The following is a 25792-nucleotide window of genomic DNA, read 5'->3' on the forward strand; positions in this document are numbered from 1 at the left end:
TACTGGAATACTGAGTCCAAGTCTGGTGCCCACATGTAAAAAAATGTGTTGAAAAATTGGAAGGGTAGAGAAAAGAGCTGCAATTATTTGAGGTCTGGAAAACATGCTTTATAGTGATAGACTTAAGCTTGATCTATTTTGTTTACCAAAGAGAAGGTTGAGAGGTGACTTGGGCCACGTCTACACTACCTGCCGGATCAGCGGGTAGTGATCAATCTATTGGGGATCGATTTATTGTGTCTAGTGTAGATGCAATAAATCAATCCCCAATCGCTCTGCTGTTGACTCTGGAACTCCACCATGGCGAGAGGCGGAAGCGGAGTCGACGGGGGAGCAGCGCCCGTCAATCCCGCCCCGCGAGGACGCGAAGTAAGTGATTCTAAGTCCATCTAAGATATGTTGACTTCAGCTACTCTATTCTCGTAGCTGAAGTTGCGTATGTTAGATCGATTCCGCACCCCCCTCCCAGTGTAGACCAGGCCTTGGTCACAGGCTACAAATACCTACTTAGGGAAAATATTTCTGATAGTAGATGGCTCTTTATCACAAAAAAGCATGAGATGCAATGGTTGGAAACTGAAAATTGAGACTAGAAATAAGGTGCAAATAGATAGCACTGGGGGTAATTAACCACTGGAACAACTTACCAAGGGATATGGTGGATTCTCCATAGCTTGAAGTCTTTACATCAGGACTGGATATCTTTCTAAAAAGATATGCTATAGTTCAAACAGATGTTATGGTCTTCATGCAGAGTTTACTGGATGAGTTTCTTTGCCCTATATTATGCCTGAGACAAGGTCAGACTAAATTATCATAATGCCTCTTTCTGTTCTTATCTCCTGTATTTGTTTCAAGCTGTAGTCACGCTGTTTTCATATGTTCTGAGTCACCTTGTCTGACAGTTATTAGAAATTAATATCTGGTCCTTGGTCTTCCATTGTATCTCCAAGGCAACTCAATACATATGTGGTATGCTAATTAATTCATACCAACCCAGACATGCCAACTGTACATTAATCTTACCAAGATTCCTGTTCCAAGAAATAAATTAATTGCCTCATATCCAGTGGGTAACAACACAAAGTGAGTTGAGACACGAGTCACATATTTTTTTCATAACAATATTACAGAAATTCCTCACATTTGGTTCTGGGTATCATCTTCTTTAAGCTCCCATAGCAATTTCAGCAGATGACATTAACCACCTTCAGATCAGAGAATGAGGTAAAGCTTAAAAGCATTCTATGGTCTATTCCTGTCTACTACCTATTGAGCTTTATCCCTGCTGCAAATTCAGTTCTCATTCCCTCATGATGTCTGAAGGAAGGGAACTGGTCCCTGAACACCGTTACACTGTTGGATCTGTCCAAAAGAGACAGCTCTGATTCCCACCACAATTGCACCAGATGATGATCCAAGGCACAGAGTCCCTGCAGCATCTGTTTCCATTCCCACTCTTTGTTTATCTTGTCTACCTAGACTCTAAGCTCTTTGGGCCAGGGACTCTTTCTCTCTCTGCACATGCACAATTTCAGAGAGGGTCTCTAGGTGCTCCTAAATATAAATACCATGCATAATCAGGGGCACCTTTTTTCCAAGGAAGGGGCCACAACCCTGGACGCCTGTTCCTGGGGAGATGGAGCGCCATATGCCAGTCTCCAGGAGGCCTCTGTATTCCTGGGCCCTTGTATCCCTGCGGGGATTTGAGCATAGCCCTCTCCATGCCTCTCAGAACGGGGAGGGATGGGGAAATCCTGTTCTCAGCCACGGTCTCCAAAGCCCCGTCAGTGGGATCCCCCCATTCCTGTTATGGGATGAGACGCTACGGGAGGGATCCTTGAACCCCCGTAGCTCCGCAGGCTCCTCACTCCCGGGCGCAGGCCTCGAGCTCGGCCCCAGCAGCATGCATCCTGTCGCTATGGGAACAGACGCCAGCGCGATGCATGCCGGGCTGAAACAAAACGCAACAGTAAGAAGCTGCGGTAAGAGGTAGATGTCGGCCAATGACGTGCGCCACAGATTGTTGCAGAGGCCAATGATTGGTGCACGCGGGGCGCGTCTTAGGCGGAGGGGGCGTGGCTGCTAGTATTAGGTCTACGGGGGTGGCGCCGCGCGTTTTCAGTCACATCGGAGAGCTGGCCGAGCGAGCGCTGGTTGAGAAGCCGCCTGCCCGCCCGCCCCATCCCTTCCCTCCGCGCTCGGAGCCGCCCAGCACACGGTGAGTTCCCGAGCGGGGCAGGACCCGAGAGCCTGGCCGAGGGCGCTGGAAGAGGTGGGGCCGCACGGAGGGAGAAGGCAGAGGCCTCTCGTCATCCCGCCGGTGGAGGGGGAAGGCGCGGAGTAGAGGAGGGCGCCCCGGGGTGGGCTCTTGTGAGCCGGGGGGGGTGGGTGGGTGGGAAGCTATTGGGCGTGGGGGAGGGTGCTGTGATTCTGTGTGTGGAAGGGGGTGAGTGGTAGAACCACCGATTGGGCGAGGGTCCCCGGGGTGGTGGTGGGGGGTGGGGAACCACCGATTGGGCGAGGGTCCCCGGGGTGGTGGTGGGGGGTGGGGAACCACCGATTGGGCGAGGGTCCCCGGGGTGGTGGTGGGGGGTGGGGAACCACCGATTGGGCGGGGAAGGTGACGGGGCGGGAGGAGGCCACCGATTGGGCGGGGTGGGGAAGGGGAAGACCACCCATTGGGCAAGGGGGGGAGGGTGCCGATGGAAGTATTTTGGTTTTTTCGGTGCTTCTAAAAACCCCCAAACATGAAGATTTGTCTGGCAAAATGAGACTGGGGACGCATGGCAGAACTGTCAGTGGACGCTCCCAAAGAGCCAGCATATCTGGGACCGCTACTCCGTAGCTTATCTGTGCCAGGGAAATTACACAGAATTTTCTAGCATCTCTATCTTCACTAAAAATATTCCGGCTTTGAATTTCATGTCCTGAAGATGTATAGTATTTTAAACTACTCAGGGTCTCTATTTGCACTCAAATGATGATGAAGGGCTACTAGGTGGAGTCCATCCCTTCATGGTACTGGCTATACCAGGGGTTCTCAAACGGGGTCGGCACCCCTCAGGGGGTCGTGAGGTTATTACGTGGGGGGGTCAGGAGTTGTCAGCCTCCACCACAAACCCTGCTTTGCTTCCAGCATTTAAAATGGTGTTAAATATATAAGTGCTTTTAATTTATAAGGGTAGTTGCAAACCTCTGAGTGCGATGTGAAAGGGGTCATCAGTATAAAAGTTTGAGAACCATTGAGCTATACAGACTGATAAGCTTTAGGTTAGCTGAAAAGCCAAAAAGCAATTCTACAGATTCTCTCTTCGGAAAGAGATCATGATTAGAGAAACTGAAAATGCTCCCAGCTATGCTTTCCTCTCTCTCTGTTTCAGCTGAAGTAACTGGTCTGAAAATACTACAGCTGAAAAACTACATTCCGTTTACTTCACTGTCTGTAAAAAGAAAAGGAGTACTTGTGGCACCTTAGAGACTAACCAATTTATTTGAGCATGAGTCTCTAAGGTGCCACAAGTACTCCTTTTCTTTTTGCGAATACAGACTAACACGGCTGTTACTCTGAAACCTGTTCACTGTCTGTATAACTTCTGTCACTGGCTGTAGAGCTGACTTACTCATGCTTTGAGGAGATGTGTTTTGCATTAAGACTGGGCCAATGTTCTTAAGCTAGAAGACAGTGACCATAAATCATGCATTCTACAAGACCAAGCCTATTAAACAGATTGTCTGTGGGAGTTTTGGATGGTGGATGCTCCTACTGCTGTCAGATTATTTTGTGTGTGCGTGCTCCCTAGGTAACCATGTGTGATCGAAAGGCTGTGATCAAGAATGCGGATATGTCTGAAGAGATGCAGCAAGATTCAGTGGAGTGTGCCACTCAGGCCCTGGAGAAATATAACATCGAGAAGGATATTGCAGCTCATATAAAGAAGGTAAATGCCTGTTGTAATAGCCTTTTCCCTCTATTGATGGATATGCATGTTTTAGAATCTAGAACAGGGGTCTCAAATGCAATTTACCTTAGGGCCAGTTCCAGTCCTCAAATCCTCCCAGCAGGCCAATAATGTCACTAATGCTGCCCAGAACCCACCCCCCCAAAAGACCTCTTCCTCCCACCTGCCTAAGGCTCTGAGAGGGAGTTTGGGTGCAGAAGGGATGAGAGGTTAGGCTCTGGAGGGGAGTTTGGGTGGGGAAGAGGGTCTGGGATGCAGGGTCTGGGCTGGAGTTTGGGTGCTAGGTGCAGGCTTGGGGCTGGGGTTTGTGTGGGTGCAGGCTCTGGGAGGGAGTTTGCGGGCAGGAGGGAGTGTTTGGGAAAGGGGTGGGGTGCAGGCTCTGAGATGGGGGTGTGGTGCTTACCTGGGGCTCCAAGGTGGGGGGGGCGGCTCTGCATGCTGCTACTCCCCCAGGCACTGCCCCCGCAGCTTCTTGGCTGCAGGGGCGTTTGGGGCAGGGGCAGTGTGTGGAGGCACAGCCCTGCCCTGTGGCCACAGGGAGGGGCCAGCAGCCACTGGAGCTCTGCTGTGCTGCCGGGGCCCCTGTGGGGGGCAGTGCCTGGGGTCGGCAGGTGGGGCCAAGGGAGAGACCTGGCCCCAAAACTGCTGGAGCCCTGCGGGCCACATTAGGGAGGCTCGCAGGCCGCAAATGGCCTGTGGGTTGGGAGTTTGAGACCCCTGATCTAGTATGAGGGGAGTGCTGCCAGAAGGGAACTCTAGAGGAAAAGGTGAAGCCTTACTAGGTGCTCAGCTCATCTGAATTTGTATACAAAGGCTTTCATTTGCAAAGTAATTTTATGTTATACAACTCTTGTGAAGATCTGTGTCATATATAACTGTTCTTGGGTTTGGTAACTGTTTTTTCTTTCCTTTTGGTTATTTTTTTTCTTATCTTAGCCATATGCTTGTTCTAACAGCAGGGGAGCTATTGGGAGAAGCTGCACATAGATGTTGCCCACTGAGCAAAGTTGGGAGAGGAAACTATAGTTTACCATTTTTCATACTTCTGCAGTTTGCTGAATTGGCAGCGCTAATGGAAGACGGTGGCCTGCCATAAGAGTGGGAAGGTTGAATTGAATTGAGACTATGCTGAGTGGAACAGACATATAAGCAGCAATCATTGACAACATATAAAACCTAATGTCAGTCAAGTGCTCTCCTTAAACTGTCTTCTGAGTTGGTTCAACTTATTGCTAGCAATTTCCAGTGAGAATAGCAAACTTATTTAAAAAAACCCACTCCTGCTTGAGATGTAGAAACAAGTATAGATTTTCTTCCCTATGGTGAATGTACCACTTAAAAATAACTGAAGCAGAAACATCAGTTTAATTTACTACAAAACAATTCTATATCTTTGTCAAACTTCAGTATAACTTCCCAATGGCAGTGGACAGGGAGGGGATGTGATGACAGAAATATTGGAAATAGAAATTAGCCAAGAGGCTTAATATAATAATCAAATACAAAACAGCTGTATACCTTTCTTGGCCCAAAGCTCTAAATTTCAGGACTGTTGGGCATGAATATTTGTATAAAGCACTTCTTAACCAGTCTGACTTTCTGGTCATCACATTAGTCTGACTCAAGTTTTGCTAGCCAAAGTGTCTAACTGTAAAACAGTACTAATTTGTGAATAAATTTGGTCTATTAAATGAAGTGAGGGCTTTTCTTTTTTTAAGAATAGAGTATTAGGGCTTGTTATGCTCTTTCCCTCTGTGGATCAACTCACTGTTTTCACTTATGTTCTTATGAACTAGGATAATACAGACTAGCATAATGGACTCACTGGAATGCCTCTTAAGTACTCTGCACTTCCATTGTGTGCGCCTGTTTGAGATCCTGTGTCACCCCTCTTCCATACCCAATTCCTCTACTGCTTGACTTCCAAAATTCTTTTGCAGATCACTAGCAAAGGCGTTGCCCTATTGCTGGTTGAGATCCATAGCTTGAAAGCTATTGTGCTAAGGATCTACTAGGAGGATGTGCTAGATTCTTGGATGGAAGGGAAGAATACGTACACCTAGTAAACGGGCTTGAGTCATGCAAGAGTTGGCAGGTGGGCAGTTGACATTAACCAGAGTACAATCTGGACTGATGAACAGCTGTCCCCTCAATTCCCTAACCTGGGGGTGTCTTTTATAAACTCTGTTTCGCTGTGAGAGCAACCACTCCTGATCTGCTTGCTCTCAGCCTCCAGCATATAAATCACTCCCAGCCATACTGTATGAGTGCTATAGGCAGCCACCCATGAATTACACTGCAGGACAACACCAGCAAACTCCCAGACCCAGACTTTCCCCCAGAAATGTGCGTTGTACTGCCCAGCACCCTCCTGGACAATACAAACTCGTATCAAGTCTGTCATTTATTAATAGAAAATGATATGCACAAGTCTTGTTATCCCAAATGGAGTTTCCCAAATACTTCAGTCCAAACACACTGGTTTAGATAAAACAACAAATCTATTAACTATAGAAAAATAGATTAAGTGACTACAAGTATAAGTCAGGATTGGTTACAAGGAAATAAAAGGTAAAACACAACTACACCGAACTTAACAAGCTAAGTGAATACAAAGCAAAGGTCTCTCTCACCACAAGTACTAGCAGTCTTCCTGGCTGAACCGCTTTGTCAGGATTTCAAGCCCCCAGTCCAGTGCTGCTTCCTTTGTTCTTCAGGGCTTGATGCTGTGGGTAGCGAGTAAGAGAGACAGGATTTGGGATGTCTGTCTTCTTACAGCCCTTTCTCATGTCCAGCTGATATGTGGCCAGAAACCTTATTCTACTACTTTGTCAAAATGTAGATTTTTTCCCCCCATTCCCTGAAGAGTGGCCACTTAATCAGGTGGGTGGTCCATTTGAGCTAGGTGACACCTGGCTGAGGCATTGGCTAGCCTATTATCTCTGGGGAACTTGTTTGTGACTGTGTTCCAGAACATGCTGGAACATGTCCTTGGCAATATCATATGGTGGAGTTTTCTTTTACAGTCTTGCCACACCTTTGACCAGGATAATAATCATCAGGAAATCATGAGTTTTCAAATGATACCTTACATAGTATGCTTTGTACAAAATTTAACAGCCTTGTGAAAGGGGTGAATATAAAGATATAGACTATCACAGCAGTAAAATCCTACCTGTACTCCTGCAGCTACTTAGTAAGAAAATGACTTCTGGTGTCTCATGATGTAATAACCAGCAACTGGGCAATAAAGGTAAGTCAGCAATTCCACCTCTCCCTTATTATCAAAGCTGTGGTCTTAATGCAGAGCAAAGGATATGCTGTTCTTACCCCACCACACCCCCCTCCCAGTGTTTCTACACTTAATATAAAGATGTAGGTGAGAATATGGCAGTTAAAAAAAATCTGCAACTTTTTTATCTAAGAAAGGCAGTTCTGCTGTAGTAGTAATGTGCATTTTGTTTTTTTTCTTCCAGGAGTTTGACAAGAAGTACAACCCCACTTGGCACTGCATTGTGGGAAGGAACTTTGGCAGCTATGTGACTCATGAGACTAAGCACTTCATCTATTTCTACCTAGGCCAAGTTGCTATTCTCCTCTTCAAATCTGGTTAGAGCACAGTCTGTGCTATCCAAACTTGCATCCGGTTCCAGGACTGCACACTAACTCTAAATAGAGACTGAAATCTTAAGCCTTCCCCAGGGAACACACCTTGCTCTTCAAGCCTTTTGTTGTGGTGGTAATGGACAGGGACTCCTCTGTACTAGTTTGTTTTCATTGTGGCTATAAAAAATAGCAAAAAATTCATTCTTGTATTTATTTTCTTTCCAAAAACCTGCTTTCCATTTTAATAAAACTGTTGGATATACTCAACCTTTAAGAGTTTATTCTAATAGTTTTATAGCCATCTAGCCCACTTATCCCTATATTGATTCTTGTACTGTGGTCTTTACGAAATCCTTCTCACTTGTTTCCATGGAAAGTGAGCATATTTTCTCTAACCCAAAACTTTATCTAAAGCTGTTAGTGTAGAAAAGTTCACTGCTGGCATAGACAGGTACAACTGCCATTACTAAAGTTAGGTTGGAGCTGTAATTCCTGTGAGTTTAGCCTACACTTTTATCCATCTGATGTATGTTGCTTTTCTTATTCTCACCTAAAGCCTTTGTAAACAGATAATATCACCATGTAGTTCTGGTCCAAGGATGAGTGGCTGTACACTTTCCTTCTCTATTTTATAGAACATATTAATCCATTTCTATTTCATGTACAAAAAGTTACTATGATAGAGCTTCCATTATGCTAGATACTACATAGATTCTTGAGGGTTGTGCTGGCAGAGGCTGCTATAGTCCCAGTAAGCAGGACCAGTTCTACAGATGTTAGTGAGGAGGACAAGTAGTTTCTTGATGTTTATTGATGGCTAGCAATAACTGAGCTGGGAACTATATCCTTCAAATGCCTAGTGTAAAGCCCCAGCTTGCAAAACTTAGACACTCACCAGCTTCAGTACAAAGACTCCTCAGCCATCATGTCTCTGCTGCTCTACACTCCTTACTACACTTGAAAGTTACAGCAGCTTTTGGAAAAGGTATGCCAACCTCATTACCTTACCTTTTCCTGCATTAGTAACTAAAGGGGAGACAAGGTAGTGCTTTCAGCAGCAAATAACTGATTTGGTTTAAAAGCCTTGATACAGCAGGGAGTTGCTACCTCCCCATTTGAGGTAGCACTGCAACAACTGTACTGTGGAGGATAGTAGCACAACTGAGGCTTTTTGATGCTGTTCTGAATTAGTATAGAAGCAATGTTCAATTACCCTATGCTTCCTTGTTTAACAATATTCATAACTGTAGAATAATGAATCACTTAATACTTGTTTGAAAACCTTGCCTTTACCTTTTTTGGAGGTGGAAGAGTAAAATATCTCTACTTGTTATGTGTGGCTCTGATCTAGAGTCCAGTTGAGGTAGTTTCTCTGGACATTGTCTGTCAAATGGTTAGATTAAATATCCTGCTGTAGCATGAACCACTTAAACTAGTGAATTGTGGTAGTCCTAGAATAGATGATGCACTAAGAGCTGATTAACGTGATCTATCTAAGGGCATATGAAGTCAGTGCAGCCAAGCTCCTTTAATAGATATTTTATACTACTATAGTGATTATATACTGTTTTAGCAAGCTATCAGCAGGTTATAATAACTTATTAAGGTACTTATCACACTTCAGTCCTGCATTCTCATTCTGGTATAGAAGCACAAATTACAGACTAGCCCTCTGAAGGTTTAGTGATAAGAACTGAATTAAACTACCCACTCTAAACTTTAGTAAACATACTACCACAATGCAGCTCAAATAAGGGGTAAGTAGAGACAGAAGATAAGATTTTAATAAAGATCTCTAGTTTTTCCACATTCCTTACCCGGATCCAAGGAAACTTCTGCAGTAATTTGTCAGCCTTAAAGGGATACAGAAGTAAACTAGTTGAAGATTTCTTCAAAGATGTGATATAAGGTGATGGGTAGGGTATTTCACCTTTTTTGATGCAGAGCCACCATTATAGCATTGTTTCACCACAATATAGTTAAAATGAGGACTGAACAGATGCTTTCAGAACTTTATCCCCATCACTGAGGAAATACATTAACAGTAACTTACTACTTTTGCTGACAAGTCGTCAGACATCAGTGAGACATTTACCACAAAAGTGAAACTGATACATGAAATTTAATATCTTTAAAATAAATACACAAATACTACATGTCACACACTTGTAATTTCAGGTGTTGCCTATATTCCCATACCCACACTGAACTTGAGTCATTACTTCAATACAGTATAGGGAGATCTCTTGTTTGAAAGCCAGTGGGTCAATGTCTACCTTCAACCAGTTCTGTTATTACAGGTGTTTGGAGTACATCTTATCCTACTTAGATAAGACTAAGTAACTTTTGCAATATCAAAAAGAAAAGGAGTACTTGTGGCACCTTAGAGACTAACCAATTTATTTGAGCATAAGCTTTCGTGAGCTACAGCTCACTTCAGTAGATGCATACTGTGGAAAGTTTAGAAGATCTTATATACACACAAAGCATGAAAAAAATACCTCCTCCCACCCCACTCTCGTGCTGGTAATAGCTTATCTAAAGTGATCACTCTCCTTACAATGTGTGAGATAATCAAGTTGGGCCATTTCCAGCACAAATCCAGGGTTTAACAAGAACATGGGGGGGAGGGGTTTGAAAAAACAAGGGGAAATAGGCTTGAATAGGGACTGGGAGTGGTTTAGTCATTATGAAAGGTAGCCTAAGTTAATTGTATCCAATTTGCAAATGAATTCCAATTCAGTAGTTTCTTGCTGGAGTCTGGATTTGAAGTTTTTTTGTTGTAAAATAGCGACTTTCATGTCTAATCACGTGACCAGAGAGATTGAAGTGTCCTCCGACTGGTTTATGAATGTTATAATTTGTGACATCTGATTTGTGTCCATTTACTCTTACATAGAGACTGTCCAGTTTGACCAATGTACATGGCAGAGGGGCATTGCTAGCACATGATGACATATCACATGGGTGGATGTGCAGGTGAACGAGCCTCTGATAGTGTGGCTGATGTTATTAGGCCCTGTGATGGTATCCCCTCAATAGATATGTGGGCACAGTTGGCAACAGGCTTTGTTGCAAGGATAGGTTCCTGGGTTAGTGGTTCTGTTGTGTGGTATGTGGTTGCTGGTGAGTATTTGCTTCAGGTTGGGGGGCTGTCTGTAGGCAAGGACTGGCCTGTCTCCCAAGATTTGTGAGAGTGTTGGGTCATCCTTCAGGACAGGTTGTAGATCCTTAATAATGCGTTGGAGGGGTTTTAGTTGGGGGCTGAAAGTGATGGCTAGTGGCATTCTGTTATTTTCTTGGTTAGGCCTGTCCTGTAGTAGGTGACTTCTGGGAACTCTTCTGGCTCTATCAATCTGTTTCTTCACTTCCGCAGGTGGGTATTGTAGTAAGAATGCTTGATTCAGACAGATCTTGTAGGTGTCTGTCTCTGAGGTTAGAGCAAATGCAGTTGTATCGCAGAGCTTGGCTGTAGACGATGGATTGTGTGGTGTGGTCAGGGTGAAAGCTGGAGGCATGTAGGTAGGAATAGCGGTCAGTAGGTTTCCGGTATAGAGTGGTGTTTGTGTCCATCATTTATTAGCACTGTAGTGTCCAGGAAGTGTCTCTCTTGTGTGGACTGGACCAGGCTGAGGTTGATGCTGGGATGGAAATTGTTGAAATCATGGTGGAATTCCTCAAGGGCTTCTTTTCCATGGGTCCAGATGATGATGATGATGATGTCATCAACATAGCACAAGTAGAGCAGGGGCGTTAGGGGACGAGAGCTCAGGCAGCGTTGTTCTAAGTCAGCCATAAAAATGTTGGCATACTGTGGGGCCATGCAGGTACCCATAGCAGTGCTGCTGATCTGAAGGTATACATAGTCTCCAAATGTAAAATAATTATGGGTAAGGACAAAGTCAAAGTTCAGCCACCAGCTTAGCCATGACATTATCAGGGAAATAAAGAAAATAGAACGCCACTAGCCATCACCTTCAGCCCCCAACTAAAACCCCTCCAACGCATTATTAAGGATCTACAACCTGTCCTGAAGGATGACCCAACACTCACAAATCTTGAGACACAGGCCCGTCCTTGCCTACAGACAGCCCCCCAACCTGAAGCGAATACTCACCAGCAACCACATACCACACAACCCAGGAACCTATCCTTGCAACAAAGCTCATTGCCAACTGTGCCCACATATCTATTCAGGGGACACCATCATAGGGCCTAATAACATCAGCCACACTATCAGAGGCTCATTCACTTGCACATCTACCAATGTGATATCTGCCATCATGTGCCAGCAATGCCCCTCTGCCATGTACATTGGTCAAACTGGACAGTCTCTATGTAAAAGAATAAATGGACACAAATCAGATGTCAAGAATTATAACATTCATAAACCAGTCGAACACTTCAATCTCTCTGGTCACACGATTACAGACATGAAAGTTGCTATTTTACAACAAAAAAACTTCAAATCCAGACTCCAGCGAGAAACTGTTGAATTGGAATTCATTTGCAAATTGGATACAATTAACCTAGGCTTGAATAGAGACTGGGAGTGGCTTAGTCATTATGCAAGGTAGCCTATTTCCCCTTGTTTTTTCCTTCCCAGATGTTCTTGTTAAACCCTGGATTTGTGCTGGAAATGGTCCACCTTGATTATCATACACATTGTAAGGAAAGTGATCACTTTAGATAAGCTATTACCAGCAGGAGAGGGGGGTGGGAGGAGGTATTTTTTCATGCTTTGTGTGTATATAATATCTTCTAAACTCCACAGTATGCATCCGCTGAAGTGAGCTGTAGCTCACGAAAGCTTATGCTCAAATAAATTGGTTAGTCTCTCAGGTGCCCCAAGTACTCCTTTTCTTTTTGTGAATACAGAGTAACATGGCTGTTACTCTGAAACCTTTTGCAATATCCACACTGTACTTCAGAGGAGAATTATATGTACCAAACAAGTTGTCCAATAAAAGTCTGTGAGGTTTTAGGAAACTGGTAATCAGTTGAGTGAGCACATGCTATGAAGCACCTGGCCCATACTTACATAAATGCCTAAGTGCTAGAGGGATTCTTTGTCCTGACAGAGTTGTAAGAATATAATTTCAACTTTTCAGAAACCCAAAATCTGAAGCTTTAGATTCTGCAGAGGGACCAAGTCTTCCCATCCCCTCAGACTATTGTGGCAGTGAAGTTTTTGGAGTTGCATTGCTTTTTAGCTTCTTTAGGGGAAATACCCTTTATTCTTCAAGAGCTTTGCAAAGTAGGAGGGTCACAGTTTGAAACCTGAGTGAATGGCTACAATGCCTGCTGTTAGATTCCGATATTCCACCTTCAGAAAACCTGCATCTTCAATCATTGCCTTGAACACCTCCTGAAATATAGTAATAAAGAACATAATAGCCATACTAGGTCAGACCAATGCTCCCTCTAGCTCAGTATCTTGTCTTCTGACAGGGGCTTGGGCCAAGTGCTTTGGAAGGAATGAACAGAACATCCAGTCCCAGCTTCTGGCAGGGACACTGACAGCATAGCTAATAGTCATTGCTGGACATATCCTCCATAAACTTAGTTATTTTTTGAACCCACTTATAATTTTTGTCTTAACATCCATGGCAATGAGTTCCAAAGGTTGATTGTGTTGTGTGAAGTATTTTCTTACATTTGTTTTAAGCCTGCTGCTTATTAATTTTGTTGAGTGACCTCTGGTTCTTGTGTTATGTGAAGGGGCAAACACTTCCTCATTTACTTTCTCCACGCTATTCATGATTTTGTAGACCTTTCTCATATCCTCTTTAGTCATCTCGTGGGTGGAGAGAGGTAATTGTGCAATTAGCAGAAGTAAACTAGCATATGCCTTCTTAAAGGCCTAGTCTCCTTACCCATAACCCAGCTGCCCCCATGGTGACAATCTATACACTAAATATTCAAAGCAGAGAACCTTGTTACCTGGGCTGGAAAGCGTCGGATGCTTTCCACAAGGTACTGGTAGGACTTCCAATCTCCAGCAATAATCTCACCCAGAACAGGGATAACCTGGAAACTGTACAAGTCATAGAGCCTGCCCAAAGAGACAAGTGCAAATTAACATGCAGACACCAAAATAAAACCTACTAGGACTAACTTTTTCCTAAAGAGGAATTAGTCTCTGTATATCACCTTTGCTGTAGACTTCTACAGAGTTTGGATTTAAGTATGTGATCGTGTTTCAAGGGATTAGGACTCTTTCATGTGTTTTTGTCCCAGCTCAAGAAAAACCCTCATGTGTGGGATAAAAAGAAAAAGAAAAAAATGGTCATATTCCAACCTGGAAACAATGGGGTTGTTGACTTGACTAAATTCCAGACACAGAAATCTCCCTCCTGGTTTCAGCACACGATACGCCTCCTGAAGGGCCTGAGAGAGATCAAAAGTGGATCAACACACTGTAGGAAAGCACCCTCCCTATTAACATCTCATGAGGATGTGAAACTCCACCTTCTTTGGTTGGGCACAGTCCAAGCAGAAGAAAGATTGTTCTGGTTAAAGTCACCCAAGTGTCCTGGGAACTTAAAATATTTAGACTTGGACAATAAATACCACCCACCTATCCACTGTGGGCCTAAAATGGTAAGTATGCTTTAAATTAGGTAACATTTTCACATAAGTCCCTTTCTGTCAGGCTAAAGTCAACCCACTCAGGAGAGGTTCAATAGGGCTGCACATTATTATATTTTTAAATTATATCTGCTTTTGGGAAGTGATTGGCCTGCTTTAGGATGGTATTAAACATTAGGTATTGCAGCCTATTAGCAAGTATCCAAAGATTCATAATAAGATTTCAAGCTACATCCATCTTTTTCCTGAAGATGGGGAGATAACGCTACAAAACCAGAAGCAAAAAGAAGCTGACATGCAGAAAGACTTTCATCAGTTGTGTAAACAAGTAATGACATTTTAAGGAGTCAAAGCACATCTCAGAGCATGGAACATTACATGCGATTACCAGTTTGTGAAGAGATCCCCCCCTAAAAAAAAAGCGATCAAAAATATCCTTTCAGGCAGAACAGTTATAACCAATCAATCTCAAAATACCAGGTCCCAATTAGAACAGGTGACATTACTTGCTAGAGTGTTTACAAATATTTTCTAATTTTTAAGAAAGGACTACTCAGAGCTTTCCAGAAAAATGTATGCAAGTATTTATACCATGCTTATCTCCATGATAAAAATCTGAACCCTATGATGCTCCTAGAAGGGCAGGATATTTATTAACCTCAATTTCTTTTCATTCAAGCAAACTGTAGGGTTACATCCCACTTTCTTTTACATGTGAGAAGTTGAAGCAGAGGTTTCCTCATACAAGAGTGTTTCTTCTTTTCTTGGCGCCCAGAAAACCCAGGAGAACTGTATATCCCAGGACATGTTGCCCCTGCTTACCTGGTCAATATGAGTTACATTCCGTATTCCAAAGGCAATTGTGTAAACATCAAACTTGTTGTCATTGAAGGGCAGCTCTTCAGCATTCCCAACCACCCAGGACAAGCCTTAAAAAAAACCAAAAACAAACGCACACACACAGATACTAGGTGTTGCTCATCCCAGAAAACTTGCAGAAAGACTAGCTCTTCACTCTGTTTTGGCAAAGGTAATACATATATAATAGGGCTGTCAAGTGATTAAAACAATTAATCGCGATTGATTGCACTGTTAAACATTAATAGAATACTATTTTAAATGAATATTTTTGGATTTTTCCACATTTTCAAATATATTGATTTCAATTACAACACAATACAAAGTGTGGATTGCTCACTTTATATTTATTTTTTATTACTAGTATTTGCACTGTAAAAAAATAAAAAATAGCATTTTTCAGTTCACCTAATACAAGTACTGTAGTGCAATCTTTCTATCAGGAAAGCTGAACTTAAAAATGTAGAGTGATGTACAAAAAAAACTGCATTCAAAAATAATGTAAAACTTTAGCGCCAACAAGTCCACTCAGTCCTACCTCTTGATCAGCCAATTGCTCAGACAAACAAGTTTGTCTACATTTGCAGGAGATAATGCTCCCCACTGTGTTTCAATGTCACCTGTGAGAATAGGCGTTTGCACTGCACTGTTGTAACCAGCATTGCAAGATATTTATGTGCCAGACATGCTAAAGATTCATATGTCCCTTCATGCTTCAACCACCATTCCAGGGGACATGCTGATGATGGGTTCTACCTGATAATGATCCATAGCAGTGCAGACCAATGCATGTTCATTTTCATCATCATGAGTCAGATGCCACCAGCAGAAGGTTGATTTTCATTTTTGGTGGTTTGGGTTCTGTAGTTTCCGCTTTGGAGTGTTCCTCTTTTAAGACTTCTGAAAGCATGCTCCACACCCCATCCGGATCAGATTGTGGAAGGCACTTCAGATTCTTAAATCTTGGGTCGAGTGCTGTTGCTATCTTTAGTAATCTCACATTGGTACCTTTTATGCGTTTTGTCAAATCTGCAGTGAAAGTGTTCTTAAAACGAACAACATGCTGGGTCATCATCCAAGACTGCTATAACACAAAATATATGGCAGAATGCAGGTAAAAACAGAGCAGGAGACATACAATTCTCCCCCAAGGAGTTCAGTCACAAATTTAATTAACACATTTTTTTTTAATGAGCACCATCAGGATGGAAGCATGTCCTCTGGAATGGTGGCCAAAGTATGAAAGGGCATACGAATGTTTAGCTCCTTGCAATGCCAGCTACAAAAGTGCCACGCGAATATCTGTTCTCACTTTCAGGTGACACTGTAAATAAGAAGCGGGCAGCATTATCTCCCGTAAACATAAACCAACTGGTTTCTCTTAGCGATTGGCTGAACAAGTAGAAGAACCTAGTGAACTTAGGTTCTAAAGTTTTACACTGTTTTGGTTTTGAGTGCAATTACGTAACAAACAAAATCTACATTTGTAAGTTGCACTTTCAGGATAAAGAGATTGCACTATGGTACTTGTATAAGGTGAATTGAAAAATACTATTTCTTTTATCATTTTTACAGTGCAAGTATTTGTAATAAAAATAATATAAAGTGAGCACTGCATACTTTGTATTCTGCATTGTAACTGAAATCACTATATTTGAAAATGCAGAAAAACATCCAAAATATATACTTAATTTCAATTGGTATTCTATTGTTTAACAGTGTGATTAAAACTGCCATTAATTTTGAGTTAATCACATGAGTTAACTGCGATTAATCAGCAGCCCTAATATATAATTTTTAAATCATACTGTGATTCTTCTTTTTAGTGGGGGAGGACACCTCAAGTTTATACCTGCTACCCTTCAAGGTCCTGCATCATGGCAATTCCTCATCAGACAAGGAAGAAGTCCAACAAACTTGTTCCTAAATCAATCAAAGACCTCCTCCTCCCCACTGGAGCTAGGTATGCTGTACCCACTGTACTCCAGATTGGGGGAATAAGACTGAACCTACATCTTTTGCATGGCAGAAGAGAGCAACAGCTATTTGGCTGCCCTTGTGTTTTAATGTAAGGATTCGCTTCTGCAACGTTCTCACTATTACAATCACTCTTGGAGATAGTTTTTGCAATGAGTTGTACAAAGCCCACAAAACACTGAAAATGTACCCATCTGTACTGATGTCAGAATGACCTTCATGACAGAAGGTAAACTGTTGTCATGAATCCTGTACACCTACAGAAGGAAGAATCATAGGGTGGAATTAAATAATTTTGGAGTCATATACATTTTTTAAAAATAGACGAATACTGGTAGGAACAAATGTCCTGTTCCATCCACAGATTGGAGTTCCCGAGCTTTATATGGATTTTATGAAATGCAGACATTTCATAAAAAGTTGCCCCAAAACAATATTTCTTTGTTTGAACACACTGGTTATTGTCTCTCTATTTATCAGCACTGGAGAGTAACAAAAGATTATTGTAGTAACAGAGATGGGCTACAATTCAAGAGGCCAGACAACCCAGTGTTTGACCTTTGAGCTCCCCCTTCTGGAAGAAGGCATGAAGTCAGGGGGTAACAGAGAAGAAATCAAGGAGTTGGAACTGATATGAGAGAACAGGCATTTGAAAGCAAAATGATCTTATCTAGTTTCCAAGTATTTCTATTGCACACATCAGCCTAGATGACCAAGTTACTTCTACAAGAAATCATCAGCTTACTTAAGCAACTACTAAGACGGGGATGAGGGCAGAAAATCACAGACATTATTAAAGTCATTCAGTGTTGCATCACCACAATACAAAATGAGCCCTCTACAGGATTCCTTTATGTCATGTGGCCTACATATAGCACATTTTTTTCTCCACCTTAAAAAAGGAGAAACAATTAATTATCTTTAGGTGCTCACCAATATTTGCAATTCTTTTGATTAAGCCTGGGGAAAAAAAAAAAAAGATTTTTACCTTACTAATTTTCTCTCTGATTGGGAAACATTGATCTGTTTCCTCAACAGTTATTTCTCTATGCAGTACTTGCACCAATGACGTAATCAGGAATGCAGAGAGAGCAGGGTGTAGTAATTGGTTTGGGGGTATGTAACACTAAAAATATTACCTGCTCCCCAAAAAGTTCATCAAGAGGAAATGAGGGAGTTGAAATTCTGTTTATGTTTTCAGTCAAGTTTTAAACGTTTCAGGGGTACTTCAAACGTTGAGATTGACTGTATCTTCCAGTTACTGTTGATAAATCTTTAGTTTAATTTGAAACAAGGGCTGGTATTAAAAACAGTGTTTTTAAAACCAATTTAAAACTGAAAGTCTTACATAAAATATACCACATTTAAATACATATAGTAAATCTTATTTAAGAAATGTTTCTCTAATTAAAGTGGGAGAGGACAAACAACTATTCTACAAATACTGTGTATTAAGCACAATTTATTACTTACTTCTTAAATTAATCCTGATTGAAAGGACCAACATGGATTACCCCATTGACCTGCAAACTAAATATTTAATACGATTCAGATTCCAAAAGCACTATAACCCATTCTCTGTGGCAGGTATCATCATCTCTATATAGGCTTGTTTCTTGGTGGGTTTTTTTTTGGACTCATGACATTTTTAATTTGCTGCCTTTATTTTTAAAGTATACCTTCTGAAATCTGTGGTGTAGTCAGATTCTTAGGGCCAAACTATCCTGTTTCATACCTACTCAGCTTGACTAAATTCAGGGGAATTGCACTGGTGTAACAGAGCAGCGTTTTGCTCATTGGCTGATTCTGAAGGAGAATCAAACACTGGGCTTCAGATTAATCCTCAGACTTGTATTTTCAAAGGGATACAAGTATTAAAGAGACTCACGGTGCCTCCATAGAGAGCTTTCAGAGTAACAGCCGTGTTAGTCTGTATTCGCAAAAGGAAAAGGAGTACTTGTAGCACCTTAGAGACGTGAGCTATAGCTCACGAAAGCTTATGCTCAAATAAATTGGTTAGTCTCTAAGGTGCCACCAGTACTCCTTTTCCATAGGGAGCATAACTCCTAGTTGCTGAATTATCATGACAATTGGCCAGCTCTTGTACATCATCTTACTTACCCTCTCTTTCCATACTGTTGATGATAAAAATCCTGCACCTGATATTTGCCCATCAGAAAAGTTACTGCTCCAGGCAAATAAGCAAGTAGAATTTTGGACTATTGTTACATAAGGATTTTTTAAATCTAAATTTCTATCACTCAGAGACCTACTACAGAAGTGATATAATGCAGGACTTACCTTTAGAGTAGCCAAGATGTTGTGCTTTCTGCTTTCCAACTTTTAGCATTTCCTTGTTAATGTCACAGACCACCACTTGGGACCCTCCTGGCAATTTAAGTTCCTCTTCCTCGTAACTCTTAGAGATTTCCTGCCATGATAAATTCTGATGGGATTTCAGTTTCTGTCTGATCTGGTGCTCCCACTGGGAACGAACATAATTGATAAACCGAAAGGCGATGTCACCTGTATTAGTTTTGAAAGGAAGATGCAAAATGTGGAATATTTTCTGATATTATAAAAATTAAATATTCATCAGGAAGTTAGGACTTTTAATATTTAGGTAAACTGGACCTAACATACTCCCTAGCTAAATTTTTTTAGATGAAACATTAACAAGTCTGTTTCTCCCATTATTGTTAGTTGAAACAGAGTTTCTATGAGTGTAAGGGGTGGCTGGTGGATCCCTAGAAGGACTAGGTAGCTTAGCTGGTGACGCAGGTGCCTGGCCGGGCTCTGGAGTCTTGCTGCCCTGCTCCTCTCTGGACTTTCCCTTTCCCATCCAGGATGTTGGGGAATCCCCTCTCCCGGTGTGCTTCCCCTGCTTCTTAGCAGGTACCGGGGATTGGGACCGGAGCCGGGAGACCAGTTGCAGTGGCACACATTGCACCCATGCTGCTGCACTCGCTGCAGAGTCTGATCTCGGCGGCTCGGAGACTGGCATGAGAGCCGACTCCATGAGGAGCACTTATGTCCTGCTCCTTTTTAGTTCTTGGCTGGAAGCTCTTGCAGATGCTGGGACACTTAGCATTAATGAGGGCTTCTCCCAAATACTTCAGGTAACTTTGATACAGGTCGGGTCGTTGATCCACATAGGCTTTTTACAGCGATCACAAGGCTAGAGGGACAGGGCGTGCCTCCTCCCTGGGCTAAGTCCTAGAGGTGACTATCTAACTTATCTACAATACAATTTGCTAGTCATTAAGAGAACAAAGAAACTAGTTATCTAGAACTATTTACACAATAAGAAAAGGAGGACTTGTGGCACCTTAGAGACTAACCAATTTATTAGAGCATAAGCTTTCGTGAGCTACAGCTCACTTCCTCAGATGCATCTGAGGAAGTGAGCTGTAGCTCACGAAAGCTTATGCTCTAATAAATTGGTTAGTCTCTAAGGTGCCACAAGTCCTCCTTTTCTTTTTGCGAATACAGACTAACACGGCTGTTACTCTGAAACCTATTTACACAATGTGATAGTGAAAAAAACACTGGATAAAGAAAACGTTTCCAGCACTGTCACTGGTGGCAAGAAGGAACTGAGGGAGGGGGCCAGTGGCACCCTTATATTGGCGAACATGCATGCCACTCCTGGTGGCTCCAGGGCCAGTCCTTACAGATACCACTGAGGGAAAAACTTCCCGCACCAGTGCACATAGTGAGTGCACAAACCTAACATGGAATGGACATGAGCAACACATCTCAAAGAACGGCAGTTAAAAAAGGTAAATAATCATTTTTGCTATAAGCGTAATACTTTGCACTTCTAGAGCAGCTTTATCCAAGGATCTCAAATGCTTCAAAACGTTAGAAAACTAAGGGTATGTATTCACTACCAACATTAAAGCGCTGCTGGCTGTGTAGTTGCAGCACCAGCGCTGGGAGAGAGCTCTCCCAGCGCTGTAAAAAAAACCACCCCCATGAGGGGAGTTGCTCCCAGCGCTAGCGTACTGTCAACACCACCACTTTACAGCGCTGAAACTTGCATTGCTCAGGGGTGTGTTTTTTCACACCCCTGAGCAAAAAAGTTTCAGCGCTGTAAAGTGGCAGTGTAGACAAGGCCTAAGACTCAACCCTTCCCCTTGAAGGGCAGAAGTTATCCTCATTCTCCAGAGAGAGAAACTGAGAGACAGAGCAGTAAATTACTTGCTTAAGGTCATAGTGTGTGTGCGGCAGAGCAAATAATACAACCCAGTATTCCTGACTTCAGGCCCATCATTTAGCCACCAGACCAGTTGTCTCCAAACTTTTTATGTTGTGTCCCCACTTACCCGGAATGTAATCTGGTCACGCCCTCGGGAGCCCAGGGACTGAAGCCATGGCTGGGACTGGGGCCAGAGCAGGGCTGGGTGGCACTCCCTCCCTGAGGGCCCCCCGAATGTTCCTCCACGCCTCCCTAGGGGGCAGGCCCCACAGTTTGAGGACTACTGCACTATACAGTGTTCTCTATAAAGTCATGTAAATGTTGTAATAAGTGCAACTATGATTTCTATTGTCTATACTGTACTTATTTTCCATTTTCATATATAGGTAGATTAATTTCTGCTCTCCATTAAGGAATCATTACTCCAGCAAATAGTATTCCTTAATAAAAGTACTAGAAATAAAATGGAATGTACCTGTCCCTCCAGCAACATCTAACAGCTGAGTTCCTGGGTAAGGGTTCATTTGATGCAGCAGGATATCCTTCCAGAGCCGATGAATCCCCAGACTCATTGAATCATTCATTATATCATACTTCTTGGCCACACTTTCAAATACACGGTAAACTGAAATAAAATTACATTATAATGCAATATATATCACTTTGAGGTAGCAGGGCGAAGCATGTCACTTAAATTCACTTCTATGTATTCACTGTCCTCTTCCTAGGTCTATACTAACACATGACCCCATAAAGTCTCAGGCAAGAATCCTATTTTTTTAATCTCATTAGTTAGATTATCATACTTCACAAAGTTTATATTTTGTTACATGCATTTACTTTCAACACATTCCTATGTTTCACCACGGTCCCAATCTAGAAAACACCATGTGAACAAAGTGCAATTTGTTTGAAAAGTTATTTATATTTGGATTAAGTGAAAGCATTCAAATAACCATCAACTTGCTAGGACATTCTCATCCCTCAGACAGCTAATCCTTGAGGTACACAACGCACCTGTTGAAAAGGTTTAAATATTCGTATTAGGGTAGCTCTAACAAGTTCCAACCAACATCAAAGATCTGTTGTGCAAGGCACTGTTCAGATACAAAGCAAAAAACACTCCCTAGAACAAAGAGCTCTCATTATAAAATGACCAGACACAGGGAGAAGAAAGAATATATGGAGAGAGCAAGTGACTTGCCTGGGGGGGTCTCACCAGAGGATCAGCGACACAACTAGAAACAGAACCCAGGTCTCCTCGGTCCATTTTGTTTCACAATAACTGGACCGCACTGCCTCGTACAGTACAGCAGTCACTGGGGCATTGGACGGCCCAGCAATCTCTTCCCATCTCGTCCTCCTCCCTCCCCAGAGTCTCCCTCTTCGCCCGCTAGATCCCCGTCCCAGTCGCCCCGCCTTGCTCTTGCCCCCCTCACCTTTCTCCCCTTTCTCCGCCTCCGACACAGTCTGGAATCCGAAGTTCGTCTCCCCCTCCGCGACAAGGCACCGCGCCCCGCTGAAGAGCCCCCGACCTATAGACAACAACTTCCCACGGCAGCGGCTGTGCAGAGCCCGACAGGCCGCCACTCCAATAGAGGCCGCCATCTTTGGTAGCGGCGTGAACTTTGCACTCGCATAACGAAGCTCCGAGTCATGTGACACTTCCGTCCCAGCCAATTGAAAGCCCGCCTGGGGAGGAGTAAATAAAGCGCGTGATTCTCACTGGCCATACGGCAGGGAGGGCGGGTTTTACTAGGTAACAGCCAACCCGAAGCTGGGCCCACGGAACGTGCTGCTGAGGGGAGGGGCGAGCGGTTCCCGAGGAAACAGGGGCTTGGGATCTCTGGTGCTGGGGCACGTTCGCCTCCCACCCAGAGAAATGGGCTTTGTACCGCGACCCCGGACCGACCGCCCCTCGCGCCTGCCCCGGGACCCCGCCCCGCGACCCCCCCCCCACCGCCTCTCGCGTCTCTGTTCCCCCCACAGCTCCGCGCCACAACCCCGGATCTACCGCCCCTCGCGCCTGCCCCGGGACCCCGCCCCGCGACCCCCAACTCTCACTGCCTTTCGTGTCTCTCCTCTAGGCTCAGCACCGCAACCCCGGATCTACCGCCCCTCGCGCCTGCCCCGGGACCCCGCCCCGCGACCCCCAACTCTCACTGCCTTTCGTGTCTCTCCCCTCGGCTCAGCACCGCAACCCCGGATCTACCGCCCCTCGCGCCTGCCCCGGGACCCCGCCCCGCGACCCCCAACTCTCACTGCCTTTCGTGTCTCTCCTCTAGGCTCAGCACCGCAACCCCGGATCTACCGCCCCTCGCGTCTGCCCCGGGACCCAGCACCGCCGCCGCCTCTCGCGTCTCTCCCGCCCGCCCCCTCCGCACCTCGACCGCGGACCGCCCGCCCCTCGCGTCTGCCCCGGGACCCCGCCCCGCGACCCCCAACTCTCACTGCCTTTCGTGTCTCTCCCCTCGGCTCAGCACCGCAACCCCGGATCTACTGCCCCTCGCGCCTGCCCCGGGACCCCGCCCCGCGACCCCCAACTCTCACTGCCTTTCGTGTCTCTCCCCTCGGCTCAGCACCGCAACCCCGGATCTACTGCCCCTCGCGTCTGCCCCGGGACCCAGCACCGCCGCCGCCTCTCGCGTCTCTCCCGCCCGCCCCCTCCGCACCTCGACCGCGGACCGCCCGCCCCTCGCGTCTGCCCCGGGACCCCGCCCCGCGACCCCCAACCCCCACTGCCTTCGTGTCTCTCCCTGCGGCCCCTAGGGTCACCACACAGTAGCAAGTGTGAAAAATCAGGACGGGGTGGGGGGTAATAAGCCCTTATATAAGAGAAAGCCCTTAATATCGGGACTGTCCCTATAAAATTGAGACAGCTGGTCACCCTAGTGGCCCTGCATGCACCATGACCCCCATCCCACCGTCCTTCACCTGGACCCTGCACTGCGACCTCCAACCCCCACACCTCTGGTCCTGTGCTCTGAGGAAATACTGAAATCAATGCCATTCTCTCAGGCGCTCGTTTCTAATGTAACATCTAAGCCCATAACCCTCATTCAGTTGCCACATCAGTGAACCAAGCAGGTGAGTAAGAGCTGCACAATAAATATAGGCAAAGCAGCATTTAGGGTACTACTTTCCAATAGCTCACATAGTACTCTTCAGCTAAGAACCTCTAGCAGGTTACAAGTTTTAGTTAAGTTTAGTTGTCCTCATTTAGGACTGATTTTTTCTCAAATATGGGCATTTGTATCAATGTATAGACACCATAATATGCATGGTTATAAAGGCCCAGATCCATGAATGCATTTAGGAACCTAACTCCTATTGATTTCAATGGAAGTTATGCACCTAAATACATTTGAGGATCTGGCCCATAGTCATGTTCACATGTAAGTCAAACAACTTCATAAACCAGTTTAACCACACCTGCTTTTAATACATGTTTGAATGTGACTGAACGCCCTGGCTAAGCAGAAACATACCTGCATTTAAAATTTAAATATGCTATTACAAATGTCAGGTACATGAGTGTGTGTGTTATAACTCCATTGTGGTCTGATCTGTTTATTGACTTTTTTGTAGGTACTTAAGTTTGTGTAGTTTAGAACAGAACATATCAAATACCCAAAGCTTTGTACATTATTATTTAGATTGTGGTAGCACCCAAAATAATGTGTTACACACTTCCGCAAACCAGAAAAAGACACTGTTTGACTCAGGGATCCACTTATGTAGAACAACTTGCAGGATCACAACTGAAAAAGACAGACAAAGGGATACAGCTTATAAGACTAAGCGCCAATCCTGCAATTAATTTTGCGTAGCCCTTCCCCTTTGACTTTTTGATTTTGGAGCCCCTTTAACTTCACTGGGGCTCCATGAGAGCAAGTGCCTCTGCCCATGCAGAAAATTGTAGGCTCAGGGCCCTAGTGAGCCATGTTCACAACTGATTAGTTTACTCCTTATCAACCCCTTCTCTTAAATGAGTAGTTCACTCATGAAATAAATAACTTGATGATTTAGCTAAGTTTACATGGCTTTGCAGAAGTAATGGGTCTTCTCATAACATAAGAACTAGGGGCCACCACATGAAATTAATAGGCAGCAGGTTTAAAACAAAAGGAAGTATTTTTTCACACAACGCACAGTCAACCTGTGGTTGATGGTTGATGATTACCTGTTCTGTTCATTCCCTCTGGGGCAGCTGGCATTGGCCACTGTTGAAAGACAGGATACTGGGTTAGATGGACTGGACAAGTGTGGGGAGGGCATTCCATGTATTTAGGACATGAAGAAAGAGGAAGAAAGTGAAGAGACTTGAGGGAGAAGCAGATAAATAGATATGAAGGTTAAAACTGGTATCTTCATAAATATGAAGATAAGGACATACTAAAGTACAAAGGTACTTCTTCCTCTGGACCTCCTTTACCTTGACCAGACACATTAATATACTAAATAAGGGTAATGTACTAAGTTTGTTTTATCTTTCTAAGCATCTAGATAGCTAGTGGTACATTTTTGATGGATTCATCACCTTAGTATTTAGGTTTCCACCTCTTGGTCAGCAGACTATCTAGATAATTTGTTGACT

The 25792-nt window shown here is 43.9% G+C and overlaps 2 protein-coding genes across 3 annotated transcripts; one reads left to right on the forward strand and one right to left on the reverse strand.

Moving 5' to 3' along the window:
• The first annotated feature begins 2097 nt into the window (after window positions 1-2097).
• On the forward strand, window positions 2098-7769 carry DYNLL1 (dynein light chain LC8-type 1). The gene is made up of 3 exons (XM_073313643.1): window positions 2098-2221; window positions 3804-3941; window positions 7439-7769. The coding sequence occupies exons 2-3, from the start codon at window positions 3810-3812 to the stop codon at window positions 7574-7576; spliced, it is 270 nt and encodes an 89-aa protein (XP_073169744.1). The 5' UTR covers window positions 2098-2221; window positions 3804-3809; the 3' UTR covers window positions 7577-7769.
• A 4111-nt stretch (window positions 7770-11880) lies between these two features.
• COQ5 (coenzyme Q5, methyltransferase) lies at window positions 11881-23429 on the reverse strand. 2 transcript variants are annotated; one of them, XM_078849011.1, is made up of 8 exons: window positions 23359-23423; window positions 22635-22887; window positions 21671-21820; window positions 19296-19520; window positions 14982-15088; window positions 13870-13958; window positions 13512-13623; window positions 11881-12936 (listed from the first exon to the last, which is right to left on the reverse strand). In XM_078849011.1, exons 2-8 carry the CDS (start codon window positions 22801-22803, stop codon window positions 12835-12837), a joined length of 954 nt encoding a protein of 317 aa, XP_078705137.1. In that variant the 5' UTR covers window positions 22804-22887; window positions 23359-23423; the 3' UTR covers window positions 11881-12834. The 2 variants fall into 2 exon arrangements, 1 of the variants encoding a protein (XP_078705137.1); XR_013634747.1 differs by lacking the exon at window positions 11881-12936 and having other exon boundaries at window positions 13567-13623; window positions 13722-13958; window positions 23359-23429.
• Between the last annotated feature and the right edge of the window lie 2363 nt (window positions 23430-25792).

This window comes from Lepidochelys kempii, chromosome 15 (assembly GCF_965140285.1).
Source record: "Lepidochelys kempii isolate rLepKem1 chromosome 15, rLepKem1.hap1, whole genome shotgun sequence".
Taxonomy (NCBI): Eukaryota; Metazoa; Chordata; order Testudines; family Cheloniidae; genus Lepidochelys; species Lepidochelys kempii.

What these genes read in the sequence shown, in the direction of transcription:
- DYNLL1 (XM_073313643.1), top strand. Translation starts at nt 3,810, where the DNA reads ATGTGTGATCGAAAGGCTGTGATCAAGAATGCGGATATGTCTGAAGAG. An exon ending in TTGCAGCTCATATAAAGAAG is followed by an intron (nt 3,942 to 7,438) that starts GTAAATGCCTGT and finishes TTTTTCTTCCAG; the next exon opens with GAGTTTGACAAGAAGTACAA.
- COQ5 (XM_078849011.1), bottom strand. Translation starts at nt 22,803, where the DNA reads ATGGCGGCCTCTATTGGAGTGGCGGCCTGTCGGGCTCTGCACAGCCGC. An exon ending in AACAACCCCATTGTTTCCAG is followed by an intron (nt 13,624 to 13,869) that starts GTTGGAATATGA and finishes CTCTTTGGGCAG; the next exon opens with GCTCTATGACTTGTACAGTT. An exon ending in TCCGACGCTTTCCAGCCCAG is followed by an intron (nt 12,937 to 13,511) that starts GTAACAAGGTTC and finishes ACTATATTTCAG; the next exon opens with GAGGTGTTCAAGGCAATGAT.